Source organism: Gymnoscopelus braueri, assembly GCF_963280865.1.
Source record: "Gymnoscopelus braueri genome assembly, chromosome: 16".
Taxonomy (NCBI): domain Eukaryota; kingdom Metazoa; phylum Chordata; class Actinopteri; order Myctophiformes; family Myctophidae; genus Gymnoscopelus; species Gymnoscopelus braueri.
This window is the reverse complement of record NC_137616.1, coordinates 12262601-12287378: the sequence shown is the minus strand read 5'-3', so window position 1 is coordinate 12287378 and position 24778 is coordinate 12262601. Positions and strand designations below refer to the sequence as shown.

Here is a 24778-nt window from a genome sequence, read left to right as displayed (position 1 = left end):
ATGTGAGAGATGGCAATGTGAAAAAATCGAACACAACTTTAGACCAGGGGGACTCGGCACCATGACGCTTGTATACAAGCGTCATGTGAACCATGGCTAATTTGGTTCCATTTGTACACTTCATTTGAACAGACCCATTTAAGAGTCCAGTTGGTTCCTATCCACCATTTAGCTGGGGACCCCCTGGAACCCCCTCAAGTACCCCTGGGGGTCCCCGGACCCCACTTTGAGAACCAATGTATTAGGCTACATGAGAACTTTAAACCTATATCGGATATTTGAAAACAGACAGCAGATCTGCTGTTTTCATCTATCTTTCAATCTAGTAACACACAAATCCAGCTTGCTATTTTCAAAATAATCTGGAAAAAAATAAAATATATATTTTTTTAAAACATTCAACGCAAATCTGGTATGGGGGTCTCTGCAGGCACAACATATTTTTAGATGGAGGGATCTGCAGACAAATGCATATTAATTTGGGGGTCCTAGACATGAAAATGTTTGAGAACCATGGTTTAAGCAACATTTAGGAAACAAAGTTACTCTTTAGAAACAAGCCCAAATAAACAACTAACTACACTTTAGAAACCAGCCCAAATAAACAACTATAACTACACAAGTGGGGTCCGGGGACCCCTAGGGGTACTTGAGGGGGTTCCAGGGGGTCCCCAGCTAAATGATGGATAGGAACCAAATGGGCCCTTATGGGTCTGTAACTCTGAGAGTGTACAAATGGAACCAAATGGACCCTAACGGGTCCATTTGGTTCCATTTGTACACTCAGAGTTAAATTAACATTGATTTTACAATATGAATTGAGGTCCCAGAGGTATAAATGCCATTAAATGGGGGTCCGTAGCCTAATGCATGTCAAACTGGGGGTCCTTGAAACTAAAATGGTTGAGAATCACTGCTAGAGAGCCGTAAAAACCTCTCTTATTGGGGTCCCTGGCCTATCTTTTCAAATGGGGGTCCGCGGGGTAATAAGTGTCAATTTGGGGGTCCTTGACATGAAAAAGTTTGAGAACCACTGCCGTAAACCACCAATATTCACAAGCAACTTTACAGGGAAAACAAGCCCAGAAAGAAAGTCGCTTATAATAAGCAGCCATGGCAACACTGGCTGTAACGCTGAACTGTCGTCGCTTGTTCATGGCGTCACCACAGCGCGACAGACAGGGACCACCAGAGTGACCCGGAAGGGCTTCCTCTTCTCTGCTCACATGTGGACAGGATTCTAACACTGACGGGATAACGTGCTAGTGTGTGTGTGTTGTGATCAGACAACAGCAAGTGATGCGCCCTCTCTATTCTGCCTTACTTCAGTAATCAGATCAACGTATTTGCTCCTATCTGGGTTGTGTTGCTTGTTAGATCTTCATTAGGCTCCTCCACTAGAACGACAAATGATACGATGGAGAACCTAGAACTGAGCCTGTCATCCCTGGGCACCATATCCAGACATGTTGACAAGAGCCACAACGACCTGAGCCAGTATTTGTCCAAACAGGTAAGATAAGAGCTCTTTACTAGAGTTTTTTTTTAGGATCACAATGTTCTGTTTAGAGCAGGGGGTCTTCAACGTTTTTTCAGGCCAAGGACCCCCTTAGCTGAGAGAGCTAGGGATGATGCAGGGACCCCCATATTGTGTAAAATTGTGTTGCAAATGAAACTTTTTAAAATAGATTTCATAGATGGCTTCATAGACTTGTGTGAAAGCACTTGTCATCAGTGTATGTTGTTGGATTCATATGCTAATGTATATTTGCAGACATTTAACCACTTAAACCCCTCAATATTTAATAAACTTGACCTTTCGTTATGTGTTTAATCTGCTCCCTTTTCTCTCTACAACAAACCTCTTTGCTGAAAATACGCCTGTGAGCTTGTAGATCTGCCATTTTTGGCTAAAGTTCTCCTCAGAATAGGGATGATAGGGTTCAAGTGGTTAATGTAAAAAAAAAAAGAAGTTACCAAAGATTTGGTGGCTCCCCTGTTGTAACTTTGAGGACCCCCTAGGGGTCCCGGACCCCCTGTTTTGAAGACCCCTGGTTTAGAGTTGTTTCTGTGACTCTGTGCATATTTTTCCATGGAGTATGCACATTTCAGTGTCTTTGACTTGAGTGCATGTTGCAGAGTGCATGTTGCAGTGATTTTTGGACAGTGAGTGGAAATTAAAGGGATAGTTCACCCCCAAAATGACATTTTTTTCTATCGATTAGTCACCTCGTGGAGACTTGAATTCATGAATATTTTTTTGTTTTTGTCGCATTCTTAAGCCAATAAGTTGATGACCGGTAGGAGACACAAAGAGTCTCCTTTGTACCTCCTACCGGAACCGCTCCCTACCGTTCCGCTGGCGACAAAAACAGATCCATGGATCCATGGTGTCCATGGGGTGACTAATCGATTGAAATAAAGTATTTTTTTTGGTGAACTGTCCCTTTTTAATGAGTCATAGAAATGCTGTTTTATTTGTGCCTGGCTTTTGTTTTTGTTGTCGCTTGTGAGCAAATACAATGTTTCATTCTGGACATTTTTTTAACTTGTAATCTGTGTTACAGATATGGAGCCAACAGGACAGGCAGTGCATCCTGGGATGTCTGGCCAAATTACTGCTGGAGAAGGACTACACCTTGCTCATCGCGCGGCATCATCGGCCCCTCGTCCTGGACCTTCTGGAGAGGAACGCCGACAGGGTCAAGTCGGGAGGGAGGATCAACCATGATCTCCACGAGCGCCTGTGTGTGGCTCTCAGCAAACTCCTCGGCGTCAGCCCCGATGCTCAGGCGTAAGTTTGGACCGTTATGTTCCCCTCACAGCCACAGTACTAGGGTTTCGATCCTTTTAGGATTTTAACGATACAGGTTCCTTAAAGAAGTGGTGCCATGGTTTTTCACTTTTTCTGTTTTTCATGTGTCTATGAGGTTGATAGAACTTCATTAAGCCCCCTGGTGGTGTTTTTATGGTGTTTTATGTCTTCTCTGACAATTTTGAGTTTCTTCCTGGAGGCTGAAACCTTGAGGGTCAAACGTGCCAATAGAAAAACAGCCCTTTGGTGACATAGTAAAAATATACCCTCCCCCTCATTATCATAACACAACAGGTGTGTGCATGAGGAGGAGGAGGGACTAGGACAGGTGGGTGGTGCTAAGATGGTGGAGGAGGTGCTAAGGTGAGAATCAGGTATACTTAATGAACTGGAGGCGTGCCCACAGAAAAACATAATTTTAACACTTTCTGTACACCTTTTTGAAAAAAACCTTCCTCCTAGTATAACCATAATACCTGATGATTATGTTTTAGGGGGGGGGAAATCACTGAAAATCACGGCACCCCGTCTTTAACGAGGGGGTTCCAATGGACCCTTACAGATCTTTAACTCTGAGAGTGTACAAACGGAACTTTGTACACTCTCAGAGTTATGGTTGGTCCTTTTTTATATTATAAAGTTTGAGCATCACCAGTATTGTAATTGTATAGCAGACGTGAAGTCCACATACCAGCTCTGACAATATGATAAAACGGCTCCAGAACCGATTCCGGTTCCTCCATGTTGGATCCGGTTCCCCCTGATTCCTCCGGTTCCAGATCCCAACCCTACAGTCACAGTACGCAGCGCTATAGCATAGTCACACTAATGCTAAGGGATAGTTGTCAGCGCGCTGGTCGTTGTTGAAAAATAACCCCCGACAGGTTGATTAAACACTGAGGCGGAGCCGAGGTTATTACACAGCTTATTACACAGCTACTTAATAAATAAATGAATAAATTCAACCAAAAGTAACAGCAAATCAAAGTATTTCCTTGCTTAAGGTAATGAAAGTATTCCATAAGTGCTGCGTGGCCAACTGGAAAACAAGGAAGTGTTGATCAAATAGAATACATTTTCGGTTTCTGCATCGTCTATTTCTCCCTTCAAATGTTTTCAAAAACATTCTTGAGAGCAACGTTTAGCATCAGAGCATAGCTATGACATATATGACTCCAAATGTGTGCAAGGTTTCAACATGATAACAGCCCCATTGACTTCCATTATAAAATGAAAGTTCGATATTTCAATAAGTATAAAATTCATGTGAAATTTTTTTATCAGTGGAGGTACTTCTGTAGCCTACTGGCAACGTGCATGCAAAGTTTGAGCGGTCGGTCAATCGGTTTGCGAGATTAGTTGGTCCCCACTTGGAGCACCACTGTATTAAATGAGCTCTCTTGCCTTCAGATTTGCTGCCAGGTACTTCAACGATGCCCCTCCAGTGTTCCAGAGACTCTTCTTCACCAGTGAAGAGTCTTCCTCGATCCAGTACGGGCCCAGGAGGATGAAGCTACGCGACCTGATGGGTGCCACCCTGCGTTTCCTCCAGAGCGACTGTGCCAAATTCCGCGTGCTCTGGGACTGGAGCGCCTGTGTGTCCCAGCTACTCACCAGTGATGTCATGGTTCGAGGGTGCGTGGCTGCTTTTAGATCAGTGGTTCTCAAACTTTTTCGTGCCCAAAATGATATGTATGTGGCCGCGGACCCCCACCTGAAAATATGTTCGTGGCCTTATAGATCTGCTATCTTTGAATAGCCAAAGTATAGAATATGGATAAAGGGGTTAAAATGATTGTGACGCTTTATTAACACATTTTGCTGAGTACCCCCTGGAACCCCCCCCAAGGAGCCCACCAACAAGCTCACAATGAATGCAAGGTGTTGGGAGCTTGTAGATTGGCTATTTTCTTTGTTGATAATGCATGTTAGTAGTTTTTACATTTTTGATTCAGCACATATGTACATTTGTTGTTTTCTTACCATTACTTTAAATTGGTAAAAAAAAGTCCTTTTGCTACACAAAGAAGACAAAAATGTTATAGTAAATAGACACATTTGTGTCGCTTGGTTGCATTACATAATGTTTTTTTATTCAATTTCACAATGATAATATAATTACTATTTTATTACTGTCACTGCTACTTAAAATACTGTAATGCTGTAGATTGCTTTAATGTCTTGCTTGTGCAATCAACTAATAATAATGTCTCGTCTTTGTGTCCAACAGGTACACGGCCCATTGTTTAGCCCTCATCTCTCACATGACAGATAATCAGAAAACCATCTTTCTAAAAAAAGTGCTGACGAGCGACGAGATCCTGCACATGAAAATAAAGTACGTTCACATGTTTTAATGGTGACTTTTGAATCCTGAATGGTGGGTGATAGTAAATGATTACCGGATTTAAAAAATATGTTATTCTAAAATACTGGCTACTGGCTACTATTTTTGAAAATGTTCACCTATGATGACATGCCCCGAATAGATTTATTTTATTACATTATCTAATTTGATGAGGTTTCTCAATCTATATTATTTTATTTATAATCAATTAATTCGATTAGTTTGATTAACTGTTGCACCCCTAATTTCTATGGTGGTCATGACTGCCTTTCATCTGTGTTCAGGTCTTTGGAAGAAACCCAGCAGTTGGAGGTAGAAAAGGCTCTGGTGTTGGCCAATCAGGGCTCTGTGATGTGGCGCCATGAGAAAGCCAACAAGTTCACCAGAGGTCAGGTGGTGTCGGAGGACCTGTCGCAGAACGTCGTGGCGGTGTGTGGCGTGGTCCTACCCAGGATATCGCCTAGAAAAACAGAGCAGGTCTGTGCGCTTCATGTGAATTTGAATAGAATGCTTGTCATTACTTGTTATACCAAAGTATAAAATATGGTTAAAATGGTTAAACTGATTGATTGTTATGCTATAATAATCCATTAAGACCTGAGGCCGATTCTACAAATGTATTCTAAATCCTAACAGTTTTCTGAAACGCTTATTTTCATGTCAAGGACCCCCAAAAGTATATGTATTTGGCCGTGGACCCCCATCTCAAAATATTTAGTTCCAGCGACCCCCCTAGAACCATAGATTTGAGTTACAAATGTTTGCTTAAAAATATATATATTCAAATGGAACCCCACCAAGAACCCGACTGCCCTATTTTATAGTTTGTCATATGACACTGTTGCGTGAAAATACTAAATAGGCAATCTACAAACACCAAACCACTATGCCATCAGCAAGTAGTGTTTTTGAATTGACATTGTACATTCTCCGTAGATCAATCCAAGGGATCTGGTGCTTGTGGACTCAACGTGCCGCAATCTAAGGAGACTGGCGCTGGCGGTGGCCTCCCAGAGAGCCGTTCTCCTCGAGGGTCCTATTGGATGCGGTAAAACCGCCCTGGTCGAGTTCATGGCTGCCGTCACGGGACGTACGAAAGCTACAGAAATTCTCAAAGTCCAACTCGGGGATCAAACCGACAGTAAGGTAAGGGGAACACTGAATCCAGGTTGGACTACACCATAACATTCTCGGTGTTAATTCATTATAACTCAGACAGTGTACAATGGAACAAAATGGACCCTTATGGGTAAATTTCTTCCATTTGTGCACTGTCAGAGTTAAAGGGGTTGTGAGTGATATTTTGAGTGATGAGTGGTATTGAGTGAGTGGTATTTTTTATTATTCGTAGTATTAATAGTATTTTTATTATTTTTTGAATCACTTTAGGCCTTTCGGTGCATGGGCAGGGCATCAATATTACATCCATATCATGATATTAGACTGGATATCGACTGTGATTTTGGATATTGTACTATTGTGATATGGCATAACTGTTCTTTTCCTGGGTTTTCCTCTGTACTGGCCAGTACACAAAATTAAGTACTTCTACTCGGCCTGAAAAAAATTGCATTGGAGCAACCCTGCTGTCTAGTTCTTAGATAGAAAATCGGTATCGGGGAAAAAACGGGAATCGGCCTAGAATTTTGGAACCTTGCATCTCTAAAGAGATCACACTTTGAAGTGTGATTGAGATTTCTGTCATTTTAATACTAGACTAGTTAGACTAGTCTTTAGTCTATAATTCTGCACTAAGACAAAATTTGATTTTATTTTCTTATTTGTGACTGAATGTGAGCTATTTCTTTTAAGTTATTTTGTTACTGCACTATTCTGCACTTAATCTAATTATTTTGTGGTGCACCACTGATAAGCGTTAAGATTTATATTTTGTTTTGATCCAACGTTGCACTAACTTGTGATGAGTAAAAAACAAGAAAAAAAAAAGCTATATACATGTTGGATATACTAGACAGATTAATTTGAACAAATACATATCTCTTTCAGCCTCTTCAAATGAACACTCAGTATTGATCAGTGTATGTGTTGTTGTTGTGTTGCAGATGCTGCTGGGGATGTACCGGTGCACAGACATACCAGGGAAGTTTGTGTGGCAGCCGGGGACCCTGACCCAAGCTGTATCCAAAGGACAGTGGATCCTGCTGGAAGACATTGACCATGCACCACTGGATGTGGTCAGTAACTAACTACACGCTGTGAAATCCTCCTCACTGTTCATTTAACTCTTAGAGGGTACAAAATGTCAATGTCACGTCTCACGTTCTGTCCTTCAGGCACTTCCTTATTTTAAAGAAAGACGGGCAACATGACAAATCAGACAGGTTTTGGCTTTATGCCTTCATCAGCGTAACACTGATGAAACCTTTTTACAAAAAAAAACATTTTGTTTTAACCAAAAATTAACCTCTGTGTTTGTGCAGGAGAACCAGGTTCAAAACCGTTTTTCAATTCTTTTCATGTTTTGGGGCAGAAATATGTTCAGCTCAACTAAAGAAGCATATGTTTCTAGAATTAAATAGAATCTAGTATATGCAGAAGTATTCTTAGTCATCCTACACTATTACTTGTTATTGGAACAGCGTATCATTTTAATGATCATATCTACAGATCTCTGTGCTGCTGCCTTTGATGGAGAATAAAAAGCTGATGATTCCAGGACGGGAGGATTGCATCGACATTGCTCCTGGATTTCAGTTCTTTGCAACACGGAGGTAAGCATGTCACCTTCCGCCCTGGATGTGTCTATCCTTATATCTCAAATGCAATATGGGTTTCACATTTTGTACAGTGAGAATAGAGCTGCAACTTTCTCAATGATTATTCTATAGGTTACTTTTTGATTAAATTAAATAATCGATAAGCGTTTATTTTGTTTTATTTTCTTTATAGTCATCTAAATGGATTACCGGTAGTCTGATTGACCACTTGAGCCCTACTTTGTCACATGTTGAACTACAACCAACCATACAATGCCTCCCGTTGTGAGCTCGTAGAGCTGCTATATAGAAAGTGAACCTGACAAACTCAATGGATTGGGGGGGGGGGGGTCACTCGTTCTTGATTTTAGCTATTTTTTATTTTATTTAAAGGGGGGGATTTCTTTTAAATATTTCATTAAAATCGCGTCTTCTTTTTTTTATAACTGATTTAAATCTACTAGTTCAATTAACATTTGCACACCTAATTGAGTGTATTCTAGGATGTACTACAGTGGAGGGAGCTGGTACAGACCGCAGAGCACCCATGCAGCTCTCCTGGACAAGTACTGGACCAAGCTCCAAATGGGCAACATGACACGAGACGAGCTGAAAAAGGTACGTACATAACCCACCAGCCCCGAATATAAGACCTGTTCTGGGGAAAAAACACTTTTTTTTAATAAAGCATTGGTTCTCAAACATTTTCATGTCAAGGACTGAGAACCACTGTTATAAAGAAATGAATCATATGTGCTGCCGTTGAACCAGCTCCTCAAGAGCGTTCAACCTTGAATGTGTGAGGTTTGAGTGGCCCCGTGCAAGCACTGGATGGCACGCTGCCATTGAAACGGTGCTGGCAGAGGCTTTCATTCACTTCAATCCATTCTGCGTCAGACATCTCACCCATTGTGCACGCGCTGCTTCCCTTCCTGACTCCTGTCTGGCAGGGAACACTCGTTGATAAATGCCACAGTGTTGTGAGTACATAATGACATTTAAAAGCCTAATCTTCGAAAGAAAGGAACCCCCCCCCCCCCCCCCGGATGTTAATTCCAGAAAAACTCTTGTCTTATATATTATACGGGAAAATAATGTATGGTGCATTTGAGTTTGTATTTACGGTATCTGTTGCTTTTGTAAAGGACAGCAGATTTGTGTTTTGTGTTTGACACTGATCGTAGCTGATGGAGCTTATGAATGAAGGACATCTAGCATCGTATTTAATAACATTAACCTAGCTGCCCTATTGGGAATGTCATTACAGGCGAACATTTTCCAGACATTTCCCCCAAATATCAAAATATTTCAAAACTTTAAAACGATTACGAAGATTGGCTATTTTCGCTGTTGGTCATATAACGAAGTAGGGCATAAGTAGTTTAATGGCTTGCCTTGTTGCTGTGCATTTAACCTGCTATGCACTCAACACATTTCCCCTTGTTGGGAGCATATGTTTGACCTGTGTGTTTGTGTACGTACGTGTAGGTTTTGTGTAGCAGGTATCCAAACTTGGCCGTGGTGGCAGACCGTCTCCTAGACATCTACTGCCAGCTGACGGGGGACAGACACCCCGAGCAAGAGCCTGGCTTGCAGGGCGGCAGCAGCCTGCAGACCCCTGAGGCAGACCAGCAGCCCACACAGGACAGCAAGACCACGTCCCTGGAGGGACGAGGCCTGTCACTGAGGTAATGCACAGTTCAATATTAACTTATTATTAACCTCATGAACCCTACCGTCCCTATTCTGGTGGTGAACATTTGGCAAAAATAGACGATCTACAAGCTCACATCACGTCAGAGCGTAACACGTTGTGAGGTTGTAGATCGGCTTTTTTTCTGTAAGAAAGTGTAGAGTGGAAACAGGAGGGGGCCAAGTATAAAGCCCTGGGGGACTCCGTTAACACATCGACCGCCAGAGGTTAATCTCATAATGTACTCACCAGTGCCAAGGTGTTTTGTTCTGTTTACATCCGCGACATCCCACTGTATCTCCCAGTGAAAACCACGTGTCAAACGGGGTATCCATGTTGTAGTTAGAGCGGATTACGTTAAACAGTGAAATGCGAGGAGAAAAAACTACAGGAAGAGAATTGAGTTTCAGTTTCGTCTGTAGAACGAGGGCGGACGTGATCGTCAAAACCGGATCCCAAATAATTCCGTTTCCGGTCATCAAACCGGAAACGGAAGTGGATAAAAAAAAATCCGAAAGTGCACCCGGAAATTTTTAGCGCGAAAAGACCGTGGACCGTAGGGCTACGGTCTCGGCGCTTAACAGTTGGATTTAACGGACCGTAGGACTACGTTCTTGGCGGTTAATGTGTTAAAGGTCAACTAAGTATAGGGTTTAAGTGGCTAAAGGAATACTTCACCCCAAAATGATTTTTGTTTGTCTTTATTATTTCATGGATAATTGTTGTTTTTGATTGATTGATTGAATTGATTGAAATTTTTATTAGGCAAAAGAATGTAAAACAACACAGTTACATTTATAATGCTTTTGTCTAAAAGGTCCGGCCAAAAAAGTCCTTGCGGACTTGTTTCCGTTGGGGTCCTTGAGTTAATTTCATAGACATATATAGTAGCAACCAAACAGTTCAAAAATCAACATGAAAATACAGATAATACAGAAAAAGTACCACTATGTACAAAAAAAGCATTTAAAAATATATGTACAAAAAGAAAGGGGGGGGGGAAGCATGGAAAAATAAAAAATTATATACAAAAAAAGCATGAGGAAATACAAAATATGTACAAAAGGAGGAGGGGGGGGGGGGTCGTCTGTCTACAGGGAAACTGGTACTAGCTCCTCTTTCGGCCTCCAGAAAGATGGGTTTTTAGGGCTGTTTTGAATGAGCCCAGCGAACTGCATTTTTTGAGGGATGGGGTTAGACTATTCCATTCCTTGGTGGCTGTGCTATAGAAGGAGAATTTGCCCATGTTTGTTTTATGGGTGGGTGGTACCAGATTGTTGTTTACGCTCCCTCTAGTTTCGTGGCTGTGGGTGTCACTAACTTTTTCGAGGTATTTATACAGATATGCGGGTATAGGGGGCATATCGGGCAAATCTGCATTTACAATTTTGAAGACCAGACCCATTTTTAGTTGTTTAACCCTGTCTTCCACCCTGAGCCAGCCTAGGCTGGCAAAGTGAATGGGAGAGAGGTGGGTCATGGGCCCCAGTCCGAGAAGTAGTCGGATCAGTTTGTTTTGGGAGGTTTGAAGCTTAGTCTGCAGTGACACTGAGGTGTTGGAGTACCAAGAGGAGCTAGCATGATACAGTGAATGTGGAAAATATTCGATGAATTGAAGTAAATAGGGGTCCAACAGCAAAACTATATAAAAAAAAGTCATGCTCAGTACTGATAAAACACAAAGGTATTTAAAACGCTTCAGGGATGAACAGTCTCAAGCACAAACAAGAAGCACGCCTGTGAGCTGAGGTCATTTCCTTTAACTTTCTTTCCCAGGGTGTGTTTCTTAAGGTTTCAGCTGATCTCTTACTCAATCTCAGGATAATTAGTGGCCTTTGTCAAGATGATTTAATGTGGCCTTTGTCAAGATGATTTAATGTGTCTTTGATTTCCGTTCTGTCGTGTTTGCTTGCTCATGTCCATTGTCTTTCTGTGAAAGATATTCTATCGATTTTGTTTATTCTGTTCTGCAGATAGAGCCAGAGGCTTAGTATACAGTGATAAAATACAATAATACAACTTTGTACAGGCAGGATGAAAAGAACCCCGCAGGGCTTATGAAATATTTAATCTCAAAACAGAAAGATCAAGAAGCAAGAAACATAAAGAAGTCAAGACGACATAAAACACAGCAACGCAAATCACAACAAAATAAAGAATAATTAAAAGCCAAAAGTTGTGAGCTTGTAGATTAGCTGTTTTCGTGTGATGTGTCTCGCAACAAAATTGGGTAGTTAAAGTAGTTAGTAGTAGTTAAGTAGTTAAAAGTGATTCAAATAAATTAATTGGTGTCTCGTCCTGGAATTGTCACCATTTGCCATCGCACCCACTGACCTGTTTAACATATCCACTGTGTCTGCACGTGTCTCTGTGTAGTGTGTCAGTGTGCTAATGGCACATTAACAGCGCTCTAGCCACCAGCCAAATGCTGGTCAACATTGACCGTTGTCAATTCCCTCTGTCACTCTGGCGGCAGGCTAGGTCATCTTCAACCAGTGTTTTCCATTTTAAAAATGTTGCTGGCTAAGAAGTAAAATGTGCGTGGAGATTGATTTGCTGTTTCATAAAGGCCACGCATGACACATTGAAAGTGTCACTGACGCAAGCGTCACTGAAATGTGTGTCAAAAAATGAAATTAAAGAGGTGACCTTTGCATTGCCTCAGCTCATTTCGGATGGTCTGTGCCACGTGTCGACGCATCAACAGGTTTTGACATGTCCAATTGACGCCTCCAGTGAGGGTGCATCGATTGTAATAAAAAAGGGGACGTTTTATAAGGTGCAAATCTGACATTTGCAGTGTGTCAGGGCCTTAAACGTTTCATAACATACAGTAGCATGCTCCCACTGGGCAGATGCTCTTTTCCAAGAAGTCGCATACTTTTTTATAATACTACAGCGAGTGCATAAATGTTCAGCATTAGCCACCACTGGCATTAAACTTCTAACTTTTTGGCGGTGTTAAGGGCAGTGCTATCCCACAGATCTAAATGAGTGCGCAGGGGTAGCGTTGTTTCTTGTGTGAAAAGACCTCTTAAGTCATGCTATAGTATCCATAGAGCTACACAGAACTACACACCTTCTGTAAGGGTCAACGCTTTGCAGTATCTACACCTGGGGTCTGGGGACCCCCAGAGGTCTTTGAGAGAGTTGCGGTGGGTCCCCAGCTAAATGATCGATAGTTCGGTATGAACCGGACACTTTACGATAATTAAATTGACCCTGAGCATTTTACAATGTAGATCGGGCTTCCAAATATTGTATGAAATGGGGGTCCGTGGCTTAATGCATATCAAGCTGGGGGTCCTTGAAATTCAAAAAGGTTGAGAATCACTGGATTAAAATACAGACCTTATTGACCCTAAGGTCAATAAGGTCTGTCAGATCACTCCCCTGGTGAGAGACCAGCCGACCAGTCAGCCAGTCAATCAGTCTCGTGGATTTTAATTAGCTGGCCACCGGGCTCCGCTGCGTGTGATGGCCCCATTGATCTGGACTGTCCTCCGGACAGGGGGAGGGGGGGCTCACACCCGTAGCTTCAGACCACGGGGGGAGGTGGGGGTTTGGAGGAGTCAACCTCATTAGATAAGTTGGTAACTAACAGCTCCCTCACATGGGGGACGCATGCCACTACACATGTGCACCAGTCACCCTTTGAGCCATAATAATAATAATGATAATAATAATAATACATAGAGCACTTTTCTAGGTACTCAATTATTTTTTCTCCAATCATACCTGTTCCAGAAAGTGGACCACTATCTTGTAACACTGAGGTTGGGGTTAGACAGCAGCATAATAATAGAGTTCTGAGACTCATTCAGTCGACACATGAATTTGTACATCAGGTTTCTCAATAGGGCATGAAAAGTGTCGACTCCCACATTACAGAACAACTCACTTGCACTGTACCACCTTGGTTTTCTCAATAGTATACGCATGCAATCATTATAAGTAAGCTGAAGCTTATTAATACAGGCTTGCCTTCCTGAGCTTAACCCACAAGGGGGCGGTATACAGGGGAGTACCATATGCTTTGAAGAGGTTTACCTTCACATTAATTGAATATGAGTAGAATTTCCTCCCCAGCATGTGGGCTTGTGCGTATAATATATTATATCATATCAAGTACTGTATTTAAGTACAATTCTGAGTTACTTTAACTTGACTTGACTATAATGATTTTTCAATACTTTATACTTTTACGCCACTACATCTCAGAGGCAAATATTGTACTTTTTACTCCACTACAACTATTTTACAGGTTACTTTGTAGATTTTTATTATTATTACAAAACATACATTATACAATTAAACCTTATTTTATGAGGGATAAAAAAATAAGAAAAAAGTTACATTAAATTGGCCATTCATGAGTACTTATATTTTTGGTACTTAGGTATATTTTGATGGCAATACTTGTGTACTTTTAACCCATTTAGGGCTGGAACCCCTATTTGTAACTATACCTTTCAAGACGGAAACCCCTTTTGGGGTTGTCTATGCACAGTATATATATAGCAACATCTTTTTTTTGTAATTTTTGAATCATTATTTGAAGTTTTTCAGAAAACTTAGGTCAGGATTTAGAAGGCGTTATTAGAATCGACCTCAGGTCTAAATGGGTTCATCAAATACAAAATGTAATACAGTACCTTTCCTAGTATTGCTACTTTTAATTAAGTGTAAAAATCAGAGTCCTTCCTCCACCACTGGTTGCATTCATGAAGGGTCGATGTGTTGACAGTTTTCCATACCAATGCTCTTGGCTTCTACAGCGTAGAATACTGTACATGTTATTCATGGATCAATGCAATTAACTCGCATACTCGATGCTTTGTGGCTGAAGTTATAATGTGGTCCACAGTGTTCTTATGTGGGTCATTAGGATTCGTTTTGCCAGCTGAATTATATGGGATTTAGCTCTGCGTTCACTCATTGTTTTACATTCAGTTATTGTGTAAAAGTGATGCATTTTGGTGGGTAGTTTTTACATTGTTAGTTGACCACTTTGTTTTTTACATAAAAAAATTGATCTAAAATTGCAGATCTACAACCGCACGACGTGTCACAGCTTGTAGATTGTCGCTGGACACCGTTGTACGACGAAGTATAAAACAGTGCTTAACCCATTAAGACCTAAGGCCGATTCTACAAATGTCTTCTAAATCCTAACAGTTTTCGGAAAACAAATTATGTTGCAGTCAGTGGTGCTCGAACCTTTTCATGTCAAGGACCCCCAAAATGATTTGTATTTGGCGGCGGACCCCCTTATCTCAAAATGTTTTGTTCCAGGGACTCCCAGAAGCAAATATTTGAGTTAAAAAAATTCGCTTTGAAATAAATAATATATATTCAAAGATTTGCTAAAATGTTCACGTTTAAAAAAAAATAGCCAAAGTATAAAATAATGGTTAAAGTGTTTAAAATCTAAAATGACGCAGATGCTTTCCCGGTTTTAGGGAAATATATGTAATTAAAATTGCCCAGTTTTATCCAAATAATCACTTACGCTCCAGCTATGCACATGATGTTTTTTCATGATGATGATGCTATTTACTTGATGTCCTAGAACGGATACATTTCCCTGAATAGTAATGTTGAACTTGTTCCCACTGTGCAGAGACCTGTTGAAGTGGTGTGACAGGATGAGCAGCAGCTTTGACAACAGTGCATCAGCTACAGCACAGCATGTCTTCCTTGAAGTAAGTCACCCATCCGCTACGGCACAGCATTTCAAAGTGGTCCTCAGCAGGGTCGCCACTGGGGCCAATTGGAAAGGAGAGGACAATTAAAAACTACGATTTTTTGGGGCATGTCATTATTGTCAAAAGTTTTCGAATGATGTGAATGGTCTGTGTACAAGCGCTTGTTATCAACTATTTTAGCTATTTTCAATACAGTACGCAGTCACTACAATCCTCAGTTTATCAGTTACTCTTTAAATGTTTTGTTTTTTTCTTATAATTTCTTTTGTCAAGAATATCTGTTTGAGGCAGAAAAACTGCATTTTATCCAATATATCGAGCAGTGCCTCAGTTGAAGACACCATGCTACAATGATAGATTGAGATTATTATTATAATAATGCAGGAACCATTCTGACCTTTACTATTTTTACTTTGCTAGGCTCTTGACTGCTTCACAGCAATGTTGTCTCGTCCAGAAAGCCGCCTTCGAATGGCCGAGGCCATCGGAAGCAAGCTCAACATCTCCAAAGAGAAGGTACAGCAGTAAAACCTATACAAAGCAAGTCTTTTGCACACCTACGAAGGTGACAGGTTCTTACTCCTAGGTTGTAAATCTCTATTTACATGTAGTTTGTCAGTGTATGTCAGTAAAATCTGTGAAGTGAACCTGATTTTTAGGCTTGTGTTTCGTGCACAGCATTAATTACCTTGTTTTGGAAGCCATCTAGAACACATTTCCCCACCATTGATTATGTGATGGGTGAATCCATCTAAATACAAAATGATTCTGACTACTGTCTGTCTGTACTGCTGTTTGCCTGTAGGCCCAGCACTTCTGCCAGATGTACCAGCCTGGCATCTCTCTGACTGAGCTGGAGGTCTCGGTGGGCAGAGCGTCCCTGGAGCGGAAGCAGAGCGATGCCGTCCAGCTCTTTGTGTAAGTGGGGCAGACCCCTCCCTGCAGTCATCCCCCCTTTCACCTCTTGTTTATTAGGCTGTGCCCACATTAGATCTACTGATAGACCCCCTGCTGGTGAATTGAATCAACATGGCATTGATTTGAAATCGCATTATGGTAAACAAACCCCACTGATGGTCCTATGGCTCTTAGCTTTTAGCAGTGATCCAAAAAATACACATTGATTCTAACCATGCTCCAGTCAATAAATGCATTCCTTCCTGTCATTAAGCGCATGTAGAGATTTGCTGTGTTTATGCATGCTGGATTTAGTTTATAGACAATTTACTATCGGACTAAAAAAATTATATTATTAGAAAACGTTCAGTCAATAAATGTCATAAACTACAGATCCTCAGAAATGTAATTTATAAGCAATGTTCTTATTGAACTTTTTTAAAATCCTGTTGTTTAATGACTTCTCCCATGAAGGAAAGGATTCCAAATAAGCCAGCCGGCTTCTTCCTTTCCTTGCACAGCAACTTGTCATTTAATATGTATCGTTTCTATATTTTTTATAACAATGTGCTAATAAACTAAACTACACTAAAGCAATTTTGTGGTCATGAGAAGACAAAACGTAAAGAATAACCCATAACATGTTTTTCTTTCATGTAAAAATGATTCATTTTAGAACGAACTTAACCTACATTGTTGATCCTCCTGAAGCCTATAGTTGGTCCCCTCCTTTTTCCCCTCTATACCGAATCCCTTCGCTGAAAATAGCCGTTCTACCGTTGACCTTTTTAGATCTGCTAGTTTTGCTGTTTTTTGTTGTTGTTCGCCTATGACATGATGCCCTGAAATTGGGATGCTAGATTTCACGTGGTTAATCTATTTAATTGGTTCTCAACATAGGGTTCGGTGACCACCAGTGGTCCAAATGCGCCCTTAACGGGTCTATCACTCTGAGAGTGTACAAATCGGGTCCATTTGGTTCCATTTGCACACCATCAGAGTTAAATAAACACTGAGGATTTCACAGTGTAGATTAGGGGTCAAGGAGATAAAAAGACAGTATCAAATGAGGGTCCCACTCCCTCCCTTGTCTAATGCTTATCAAATGAGGGAGTTCTTTGAAAGGTTCCTGCAACTCCATCCATTGTCACTGAATGAATGCTTGCTCCTTCCTGTGACTATAGGGAGACCCAGACATTTGCAGCGACGCGTCCGGCGGCAGTGCTGTTGGAGCAGCTGGCGGTATGTGTGACCAAGGGAGAGGCTGTTCTACTGGTGGGAGAGACGGGCACAGGGAAGACCTCCACAGTGCAGCATCTGGCTGGGATCACAGGTAACCTAATACCATCTGCATACGCGTTTGCATACATTGCATTGACGAGGTTTGTTTTAAACCACCTCTATTCTTCGTTAACCCATTACATTTTTTTATATCTCTATGAGTATATCTGCTATTTTTGAATAGCCAAAGTAATCGTAAAATGACAAACAGATGCGTTCCCGGTCTGAATGGGTTAAAGTGACCTGACTTGCAAGTGTACTTGGACCGCTTTTTTTTCCTTCTACACCAAATGTCTTGCTCGCGTTTAATAATTTTCGAGAAATGTATTATTTTATGTTTTTTTATTTATTCCAAAAAATAGCAAGGCTTGCAGATCTACACAACACATAGCCATGCATTTGCGTTGTTTGTAAGTTTGTGTCTCTTTTGGTGTTGAACTGAAAACGTTTAGGAACTCCTGTCCTAAAGAATGTCTAGAGACAATAATATCATTTACTTTCATGTAATTTATATGGAAATTACTTAAAATGAGTCGAGTTCAGAAAAGGCGACTGTGCAGCTAGCATCGCAGACATCACAGTAATGGCATCACGAGTGGAGGACGTTGGGTGTACATACTGTACTGACAGTACTCTGTACAATATTAGTACTTTGTAAAAGCCTACCTTTCAAAACCAGATATATTTGCAATGTTCTGGAAGCCTTTGTACTGTATATCGATGCTATAATTGTCCCTGTATTTGTTGAACAGCAGCAAGGTAATACCACTTCCACTCCTGACACCACAGCCTTGAGTTCTGGGAAATGTTGGTGGATTTAGCTGTTTAAACGCGATTTCCAAAATGTATACAACATGGTATCATCTCTGTCGGGTGGAAACCTCATACGTATATCCAAAACTGTTACTTTTCAAGACTCAAATGAAAAAACGTAGCTCAAAATGTTTCGAGCTTGTGGATCTGCTACTTTTGATGCGTTTGTGTGACGCTGTAATATGATCAAGTAGGGCATTCATTTACGAAAAAAAAACACACAAAGTTAGCAACAATATGTATTGAGGGTGTTGAGAATTACTGTTCTAGACTAACACCCACCACTTTGTGCGTTCCAGGACACCGGCTGCGGGTTGTCAACATGAACCAGCAGAGTGACACCGCTGACCTGCTAGGAGGGTGAGCCACACTGCACGCATCATGGGGACCGGGTCTGCTCACTTAACACTGAGCACTATAACGATAATGATAACTATAACTATATTCTTGCAGGTACAAACCGGTAGACCACAAGCTGATCTTACTGCCACTGCGCGAAGCCTTCGAGGACCTGTTCTCCCAGACATACTCGAGGAAGCAGAACCTGACGTTCCTGGGTCACGTGCAGACCTGCTTCAGAGGGAAGCGCTGGACGGACCTGCTCAAACTCATGGATCACGTGTGCAAGTCTGCCCTCACCAAGGAGCTGCAGGACAAGTCCAACGGTAAGAAACCGTGCCACTTCCAGTAGAGAAAACCATATATAAAACCTTTTTTTCTCCATTGTCCAGTGGTGGACAGTAACAAATCACATTTATTTGAGTACATTTATTTTGAGGATACCAATCTCGAATCATTCCGCAATGCTTCATGTTTTTTCTTTCCCTTGTCGTGTCTGTGTGTGTGTGTGTGTGTGTGTGTGTGTGTGTGTGTGTGTGTGTGTGCGTGTGCGTGCGTGTGCGTGCGTGCACACAGCTGCCTTGCTCTCAGAGCAGTGGGAGGCGTTGGCAGTGAAACTGAGCCAGACCCAGCAGCAGATCAGGGCTTGTGAGACGGCCATGGTGTTCGCCTTCGTGGAGGTAACCATGGCTAACAATGTCTGCTCAGTCGCATCCTGTGTGCACATTAATCCCAGCTATAAGAGAGAGAGAGAGAGAGATAAAAAAAAACCTGGTTATAGCTGGGATTACATACATACATACATACACACATATAGATAGATAGGTTTTTTTTTGTTGTCCCCTAACTTTTGTTGCTGTACGACAAAGTATAAAATAGGGCTTAAGTGGTCAGTCATTTATCAGTCATCAATGGATTTAGTCGATTTTAAAACCATCAGTTGATAGAACATAGTCGATAGTTGCCGCCCTTAACATAATCTGACCATAATGGTTCTATCCTTTGTCGTGTGTGTGTGTTCAGGGAACTCTAGCCCAGGCAGTGAAGAAGGGTCAGTGGATCCTACTGGATGAGATCAACCTGGCAGCAGCAGAGACACTGGAGTGTCTCAGTGGGCTCCTGGAGGGAACCACCGGCTCCCTGGTTCTGCTAGACCGCGGAGATACCGGTAAGCATTATGCATGGATTCAAGCAAGGGTTCCCAAACTCTCCAGTGCCGTGACCCCCCCCAAAATAATCATATTTGAACTGGGGACCCCCCACCCTGACAAGCGCTTGGAATTGTAGGCATTACTTTTAGTTGGGTCTGGTTCCACAGATAAATATTGTGAAAATAGCCGATCTACAAGCTGCGAGGCGTTGTGAGCTTGTAGATTGGCTATTTTCTCAATGTTTGCCTCTTTCTTACGATTTTATTTGACAATAAGGCCAATTTGGTATTAAAAAGGTTTTGAAAGTCCTTGAATTGTAACTTTAGAAATGTGCAGATACCCTGTATACACTTATACTGTATGTTGGTTTGTTTACTGTTGAGTGAGAAAACAATGTTGTACATTAAGCTAATCATCTGGGGACCCCCCAAAATAATTTGGGGACCCCCTGGGGGTCCTTACCCCCAGTCTGGGAACCGCTGTTCTGTAGAAGCATGTCGTGCACCGAAAATTGCCGATGTTCAGAATTTGGCCTGACAAAAATGATTCCGTTTATTTTTGTTTTATTCCATGATTATGCCTCATTTTATATTTATTATGTGCCTGTGTTACACACCTAAAATGGCACATTTACACGCTCACAACGAGTCGCACTGCAAACGTATTTGTATAACTCTGGCTTTTAGTCATTGTAAAAAGAAATTCACCCCAAGTCTGTGTACAGTGTTTACCAGGATCATAGTTATTCATAGGAGTCATTGTGATTCGCATGATTGTCTTAATGTCAGTAGTAGTACACTATATCGGATGTTGTTATTTTGCAAATTTTCTCTGTGGTGTTTGTTAACAGCATGTTTTTTTGGCATGATGTTCTGTTTGTCTAACTGTCACCTGTCCTCATGTAGAGCCCCTGGTTCGGCACCCTGACTTCCGTCTGTTCGCCTGCATGAACCCAGCTACTGACGTGGGCAAGAGGAACCTGCCTCCTGGCATCAGGAATAGGTGAGAAGCAGAGATGGTGAAAGCGTGGTGTGATTGTTTGTCTCAAGGCAATCCTGTCTTGACTGTCAACCTTACACACTGGTTATATTTCAACCTGGCATAACTATTTCGGGCATTTGAGCAAATTCTAGAAGTACAAAGAATATATATATATTGTTTTTAAGAAATAGAGGTGAAAATAGTCTATAAGGGCCAATTTGATTGTGCACACTGCCAGTAGGCTTTCTGTTTCATACTTTTTTTGAAATATTGAGTGACTTTAATATTATAATGGTACTCTGATCAGGCTGAAGCCTTGCCCAAATTTGGAGTCAGAAGTCATAGATATGTCATAGACTGATGCCATAGTCCATCGGTTCTCAAAGTGGGGGCCGTGGGGAGGTTCCAGGGGGTCTACAGCAAAATGAGTTAATAAATATAGTCAACTTGTTATGGTGACTCGGCATGTAAACGTGTGGTAAACACAAGGGCTCGCTGAGCCACCATCTTGTACAGTATGTCTGAACCTGCTCCCCCTGTGTCTCTCCCAGGTTTACGGAGCTGTACGTGGAGGAGCTGGAGAATGACGGGGACCTGCGCATTCTAGTCTCAGACTACCTCAAGGGCTTGAACCCACACCGGAGTGTCATCAATGGAATCATAAGGTTAGGTCGATTTAAGTTATGTTACGGTATGAATAAATTGCCACTCTGACACCACACCTCCCCCGATTTCGACTAGACCATTGGTGCCTTTGGCACACCAATCTCGCAATTGCAACTCTATGTATCGGAGAATTCTCAGTCTTCAATTCCAGCTTTATAACTCCTGAATTCTGTGTTACCAATCACTATAACCCCAATTGTAAGGGGAAAAAACATATTTTTAATTGTATTCAGTAGTGGAAATGGTCTTCCATAGTAACCTCATTGTCCACTTTGATTTTGTTACCTTTTTAAATTGCCAAATCAATTATATATCTTTTTAGATAATTTTAATTCCTTTAGTTTAGTACATGTTGTCTCCATTGTGTACTGTAATGATCACCTTTTGTGTGCAGTTTTTACTTGGCGGTACGAAAGGAGTCCACCAGCCACCTGGTGGACGGTACGGGCCACAGACCACACTACAGTCTGCGCACGCTCTGCAGGGCCCTCAAGTATGTAGCAGCCAACCCTTGTGTCAGCGTGCAGCGCTCTCTCTATGAGGTGAGATATCAGTCCTGCAACTCTCCATTATCTTCTGAGCAATTATTCTTTTTCTGTTAATGATAATAATAAATTATTTATTTGTTTTTCAGGGCTTCTGTCTGAGTTTTCTGACACAGCTGGACAGAAGCTCCCACCCTCTGGTCCAGAAGTTGGTCAGCCAGCATATCCTGGGAGGAAATGTCAAGTGTCTCAAACAGGTGTGTCCCGTGATGGTGACGTGATTCACATAATGGAATTATTATTACTGGGGCAATACCTGTTGTACCCCCAGTCTATAACGTCCTGCGTTAGAAACCCATGCCCATTTTGTGATGCAATATTTGGGGGGTGGCGGGGGGGGGGCATTGCCACCTTGTTCATGAAGATTTCTCTATGCATTAATTTCAAAAGCTGATTAATTTCAGATAAAGCGCTAGTATACAGTAGTGTGTTTAAATAGTTTTTTTGGGGGGCATTTAGAGAGAGACAGGAAATGTGGATAGAGAGTAGGGAAATGTCACTTAGCAAAAAGCCAGCCGGGAATTGAACCCATTGGCTCACTGATTATGGCATGTGGTATGCACCTTATCCTCTTGGTTATTGCGGTCGACCCTTGCGTAGCTTTGCTTGTTCATCAGTAGATGCTGAATGTATTTACACGTTTGTCAGCATCCTATTACTATAACAATACGATACCCTATTGCAATGTCAGGTGGTTAATGTTTCCATTTTGCCCCCTCCCAGCCCATCCCAGCCCCCCCGGGTCGGCTCTCCGTGCAGATGGAGGGCTACTGGGTGTCCCAGGGAGAAATGGAGCCAGCGCTGGACCCCAGCTACATCCTCACCCCCGCCGTCAAACTCAACCTTCGAGACCTAGTCAGAGTCGTGTCTGCCGGGTATGGAAAGATTTTGCATGACCCCAACCTGACTTCCCCCAAATCCATCCCATAGATCTATGGCTGTCTAGGTAGATCTACAGTAAATGCCTAGACAGCTATTTTGGCTGAGCTATTTTGGGGTCTATTGAGGGAGAGCACATCCGAATTTCGATTAGGAAAATGTGACTGTATTGGATTGCATTTTAATGAGGGGGATAAAGGCCTGTGGTGTTTGGTTGGTGGGGAAGAGCGATCATCAACAATTGTTTCATTGTCCTTACATACGCATTCAACTGTATTACCTTGTATTGAACGTACACAATAGTAATGCTGTGTACTCCATGAATAGATATCGCATAAACAAGAGTGTGTCAACATAATGTAATCTTTTTTGTATTTACATTGTGTTGTTACTCTTGTAATGACATTACTATACATATATTTTTGCTATAACTTATAACAGTGTGCACACTTTGCCTCTTGAGCAAATGGTGTCGCTATGTGTTGTCATATTATTTGTGGTTTATGTACGCCAGACACCAGTGGTTGTCATGGTAATGTCGGAGACAGTGCCCTTGTTACACGTGTCACTGGTCCATACCAAATCAACTCAATAATTGTCTGTTCTTTCATAAGTTCACTGTCCACTCATTACACATGCACGCACGTGCACACGCCCAGTATGGGCATAAGTCTGATTTCCAAATGACCTCTGCTTTTTAAAATGCCTATTTTTACTAAATGATTGATTAGTGTTATATTTATAGACGGTTACCATTATGCCATTTGTGTGCAAGTATAGGTTCAGAGTATATGCACACAATATGTGCAAAATATTTGATGATGATCAACAATTTGATCATTGTGCAATGTTTCATTACTTTCAGAATGAAACACTGCACAATAACCTACAAACAGTCTACTGTATGCTTGTGCACTGAAAATAGACAGTTGCATGATATTTAATCCAATCCTAATTCTTCTATGGACAGGTTCAAGAACATTAATCCATTAAGACTGGGAACATGTAATTTTAAGATTTATTTTTCTATTAAAAAATAGCAGATATACAAGCTCATAGCGCGGCGCTTGTATATCTGCTATTTTGGAAAAATCTTGAACATTAGTGCAAATATTTGAATATATATATATATATATATTTAAAGCAAACATTTTTAACTCAAATCTTTGCTTCATGGGGGGTCCCTGGAACTAAATATTTTGAGATGGGGTCCACGGCCAAATACATATAATTTTGGGTGGTCTTTGAGATGAAAATGTTTGATATAGTATTAGCAACATAAGTTTAAAAAAAATAAATGTAGGATTAGGAGACATTTGTAGAATCCCCAGAAGCATAGATTTGAGTTACAAATGTTTGCTTTACATATTCAAAGATTTGCACAAATTCACGATAAAAAAAATAAATAGCAGATCTACAAGCTTGTAGATCTGCTATTTTTGAATAGCCAAAGAAATCTTCTTTCCTGGTCTAAATGGGTTAAATCTCCCTCTTTGTTGGTCTTTTGTGCGTTCTCAGGTCCCATCCGGTGCTTCTGCAGGGAGAGACGTCGGTGGGGAAGACCAGCCTGATCAGATGGCTGGCTTCTGCTACAGGGAACCAGTGTGTGAGGATCAACAACCACGAGCACACCGACATCCAGGAGTACATCGGCTGCTACTCATCAGACGACAAGGGCAAGCTGATGTTCCAAGAGGGTATGAGTGATACTTTAATTTTTTTAAGAAATTCATGGTAGCTATATTTAGTAAAAAACTAAAATGACACAGATACTTTCCCAGATTGAAAGGTATAACAACATATAGGCCTCCCAGGTCCGGGAACGAATCTACAAATGTCTTCTAAATCCTAACTAGTTTCTGAAAAACGTATGTTGCTATATCAGTTTTCCTCAAACCTTTTCATGTCAAGGACCCCAAAATTATATGTATTTGGCCGTCGACCCC

General features: G+C 41.4%; 1 protein-coding gene across 5 annotated transcripts in view; it reads left to right on the top strand.

Moving 5' to 3' along the window:
- Positions 1 to 1276: 1276 nt before the first annotated feature.
- Positions 1277 to 24778, top strand: part of mdn1 (midasin AAA ATPase 1) — a 108853-nt gene continuing 85351 nt past the window's right edge. For all 5 annotated transcript variants that reach the window (XM_080452548.1, XM_080452547.1, XM_080452545.1 and 2 more), the window contains exons 1-24: positions 1277 to 1513; positions 2568 to 2794; positions 4226 to 4450; positions 5046 to 5153; positions 5447 to 5639; positions 6099 to 6308; positions 7226 to 7357; positions 7791 to 7894; positions 8383 to 8497; positions 9368 to 9567; positions 15196 to 15277; positions 15701 to 15796; positions 16086 to 16198; positions 17362 to 17510; positions 18571 to 18631; positions 18725 to 18936; positions 19187 to 19290; positions 19634 to 19778; positions 20667 to 20763; positions 21294 to 21407; positions 21803 to 21950; positions 22043 to 22150; positions 22677 to 22828; positions 24351 to 24529. In XM_080452548.1, coding sequence (XP_080308674.1) covers positions 1418 to 1513; positions 2568 to 2794; positions 4226 to 4450; positions 5046 to 5153; positions 5447 to 5639; positions 6099 to 6308; positions 7226 to 7357; positions 7791 to 7894; positions 8383 to 8497; positions 9368 to 9567; positions 15196 to 15277; positions 15701 to 15796; positions 16086 to 16198; positions 17362 to 17510; positions 18571 to 18631; positions 18725 to 18936; positions 19187 to 19290; positions 19634 to 19778; positions 20667 to 20763; positions 21294 to 21407; positions 21803 to 21950; positions 22043 to 22150; positions 22677 to 22828; positions 24351 to 24529 — 3370 coding nt within the window. In that variant the 5' untranslated portion in view covers positions 1277 to 1417. The remainder of the gene's footprint in view (positions 1514 to 2567; positions 2795 to 4225; positions 4451 to 5045; positions 5154 to 5446; positions 5640 to 6098; positions 6309 to 7225; positions 7358 to 7790; positions 7895 to 8382; positions 8498 to 9367; positions 9568 to 15195; positions 15278 to 15700; positions 15797 to 16085; positions 16199 to 17361; positions 17511 to 18570; positions 18632 to 18724; positions 18937 to 19186; positions 19291 to 19633; positions 19779 to 20666; positions 20764 to 21293; positions 21408 to 21802; positions 21951 to 22042; positions 22151 to 22676; positions 22829 to 24350; positions 24530 to 24778) is intronic.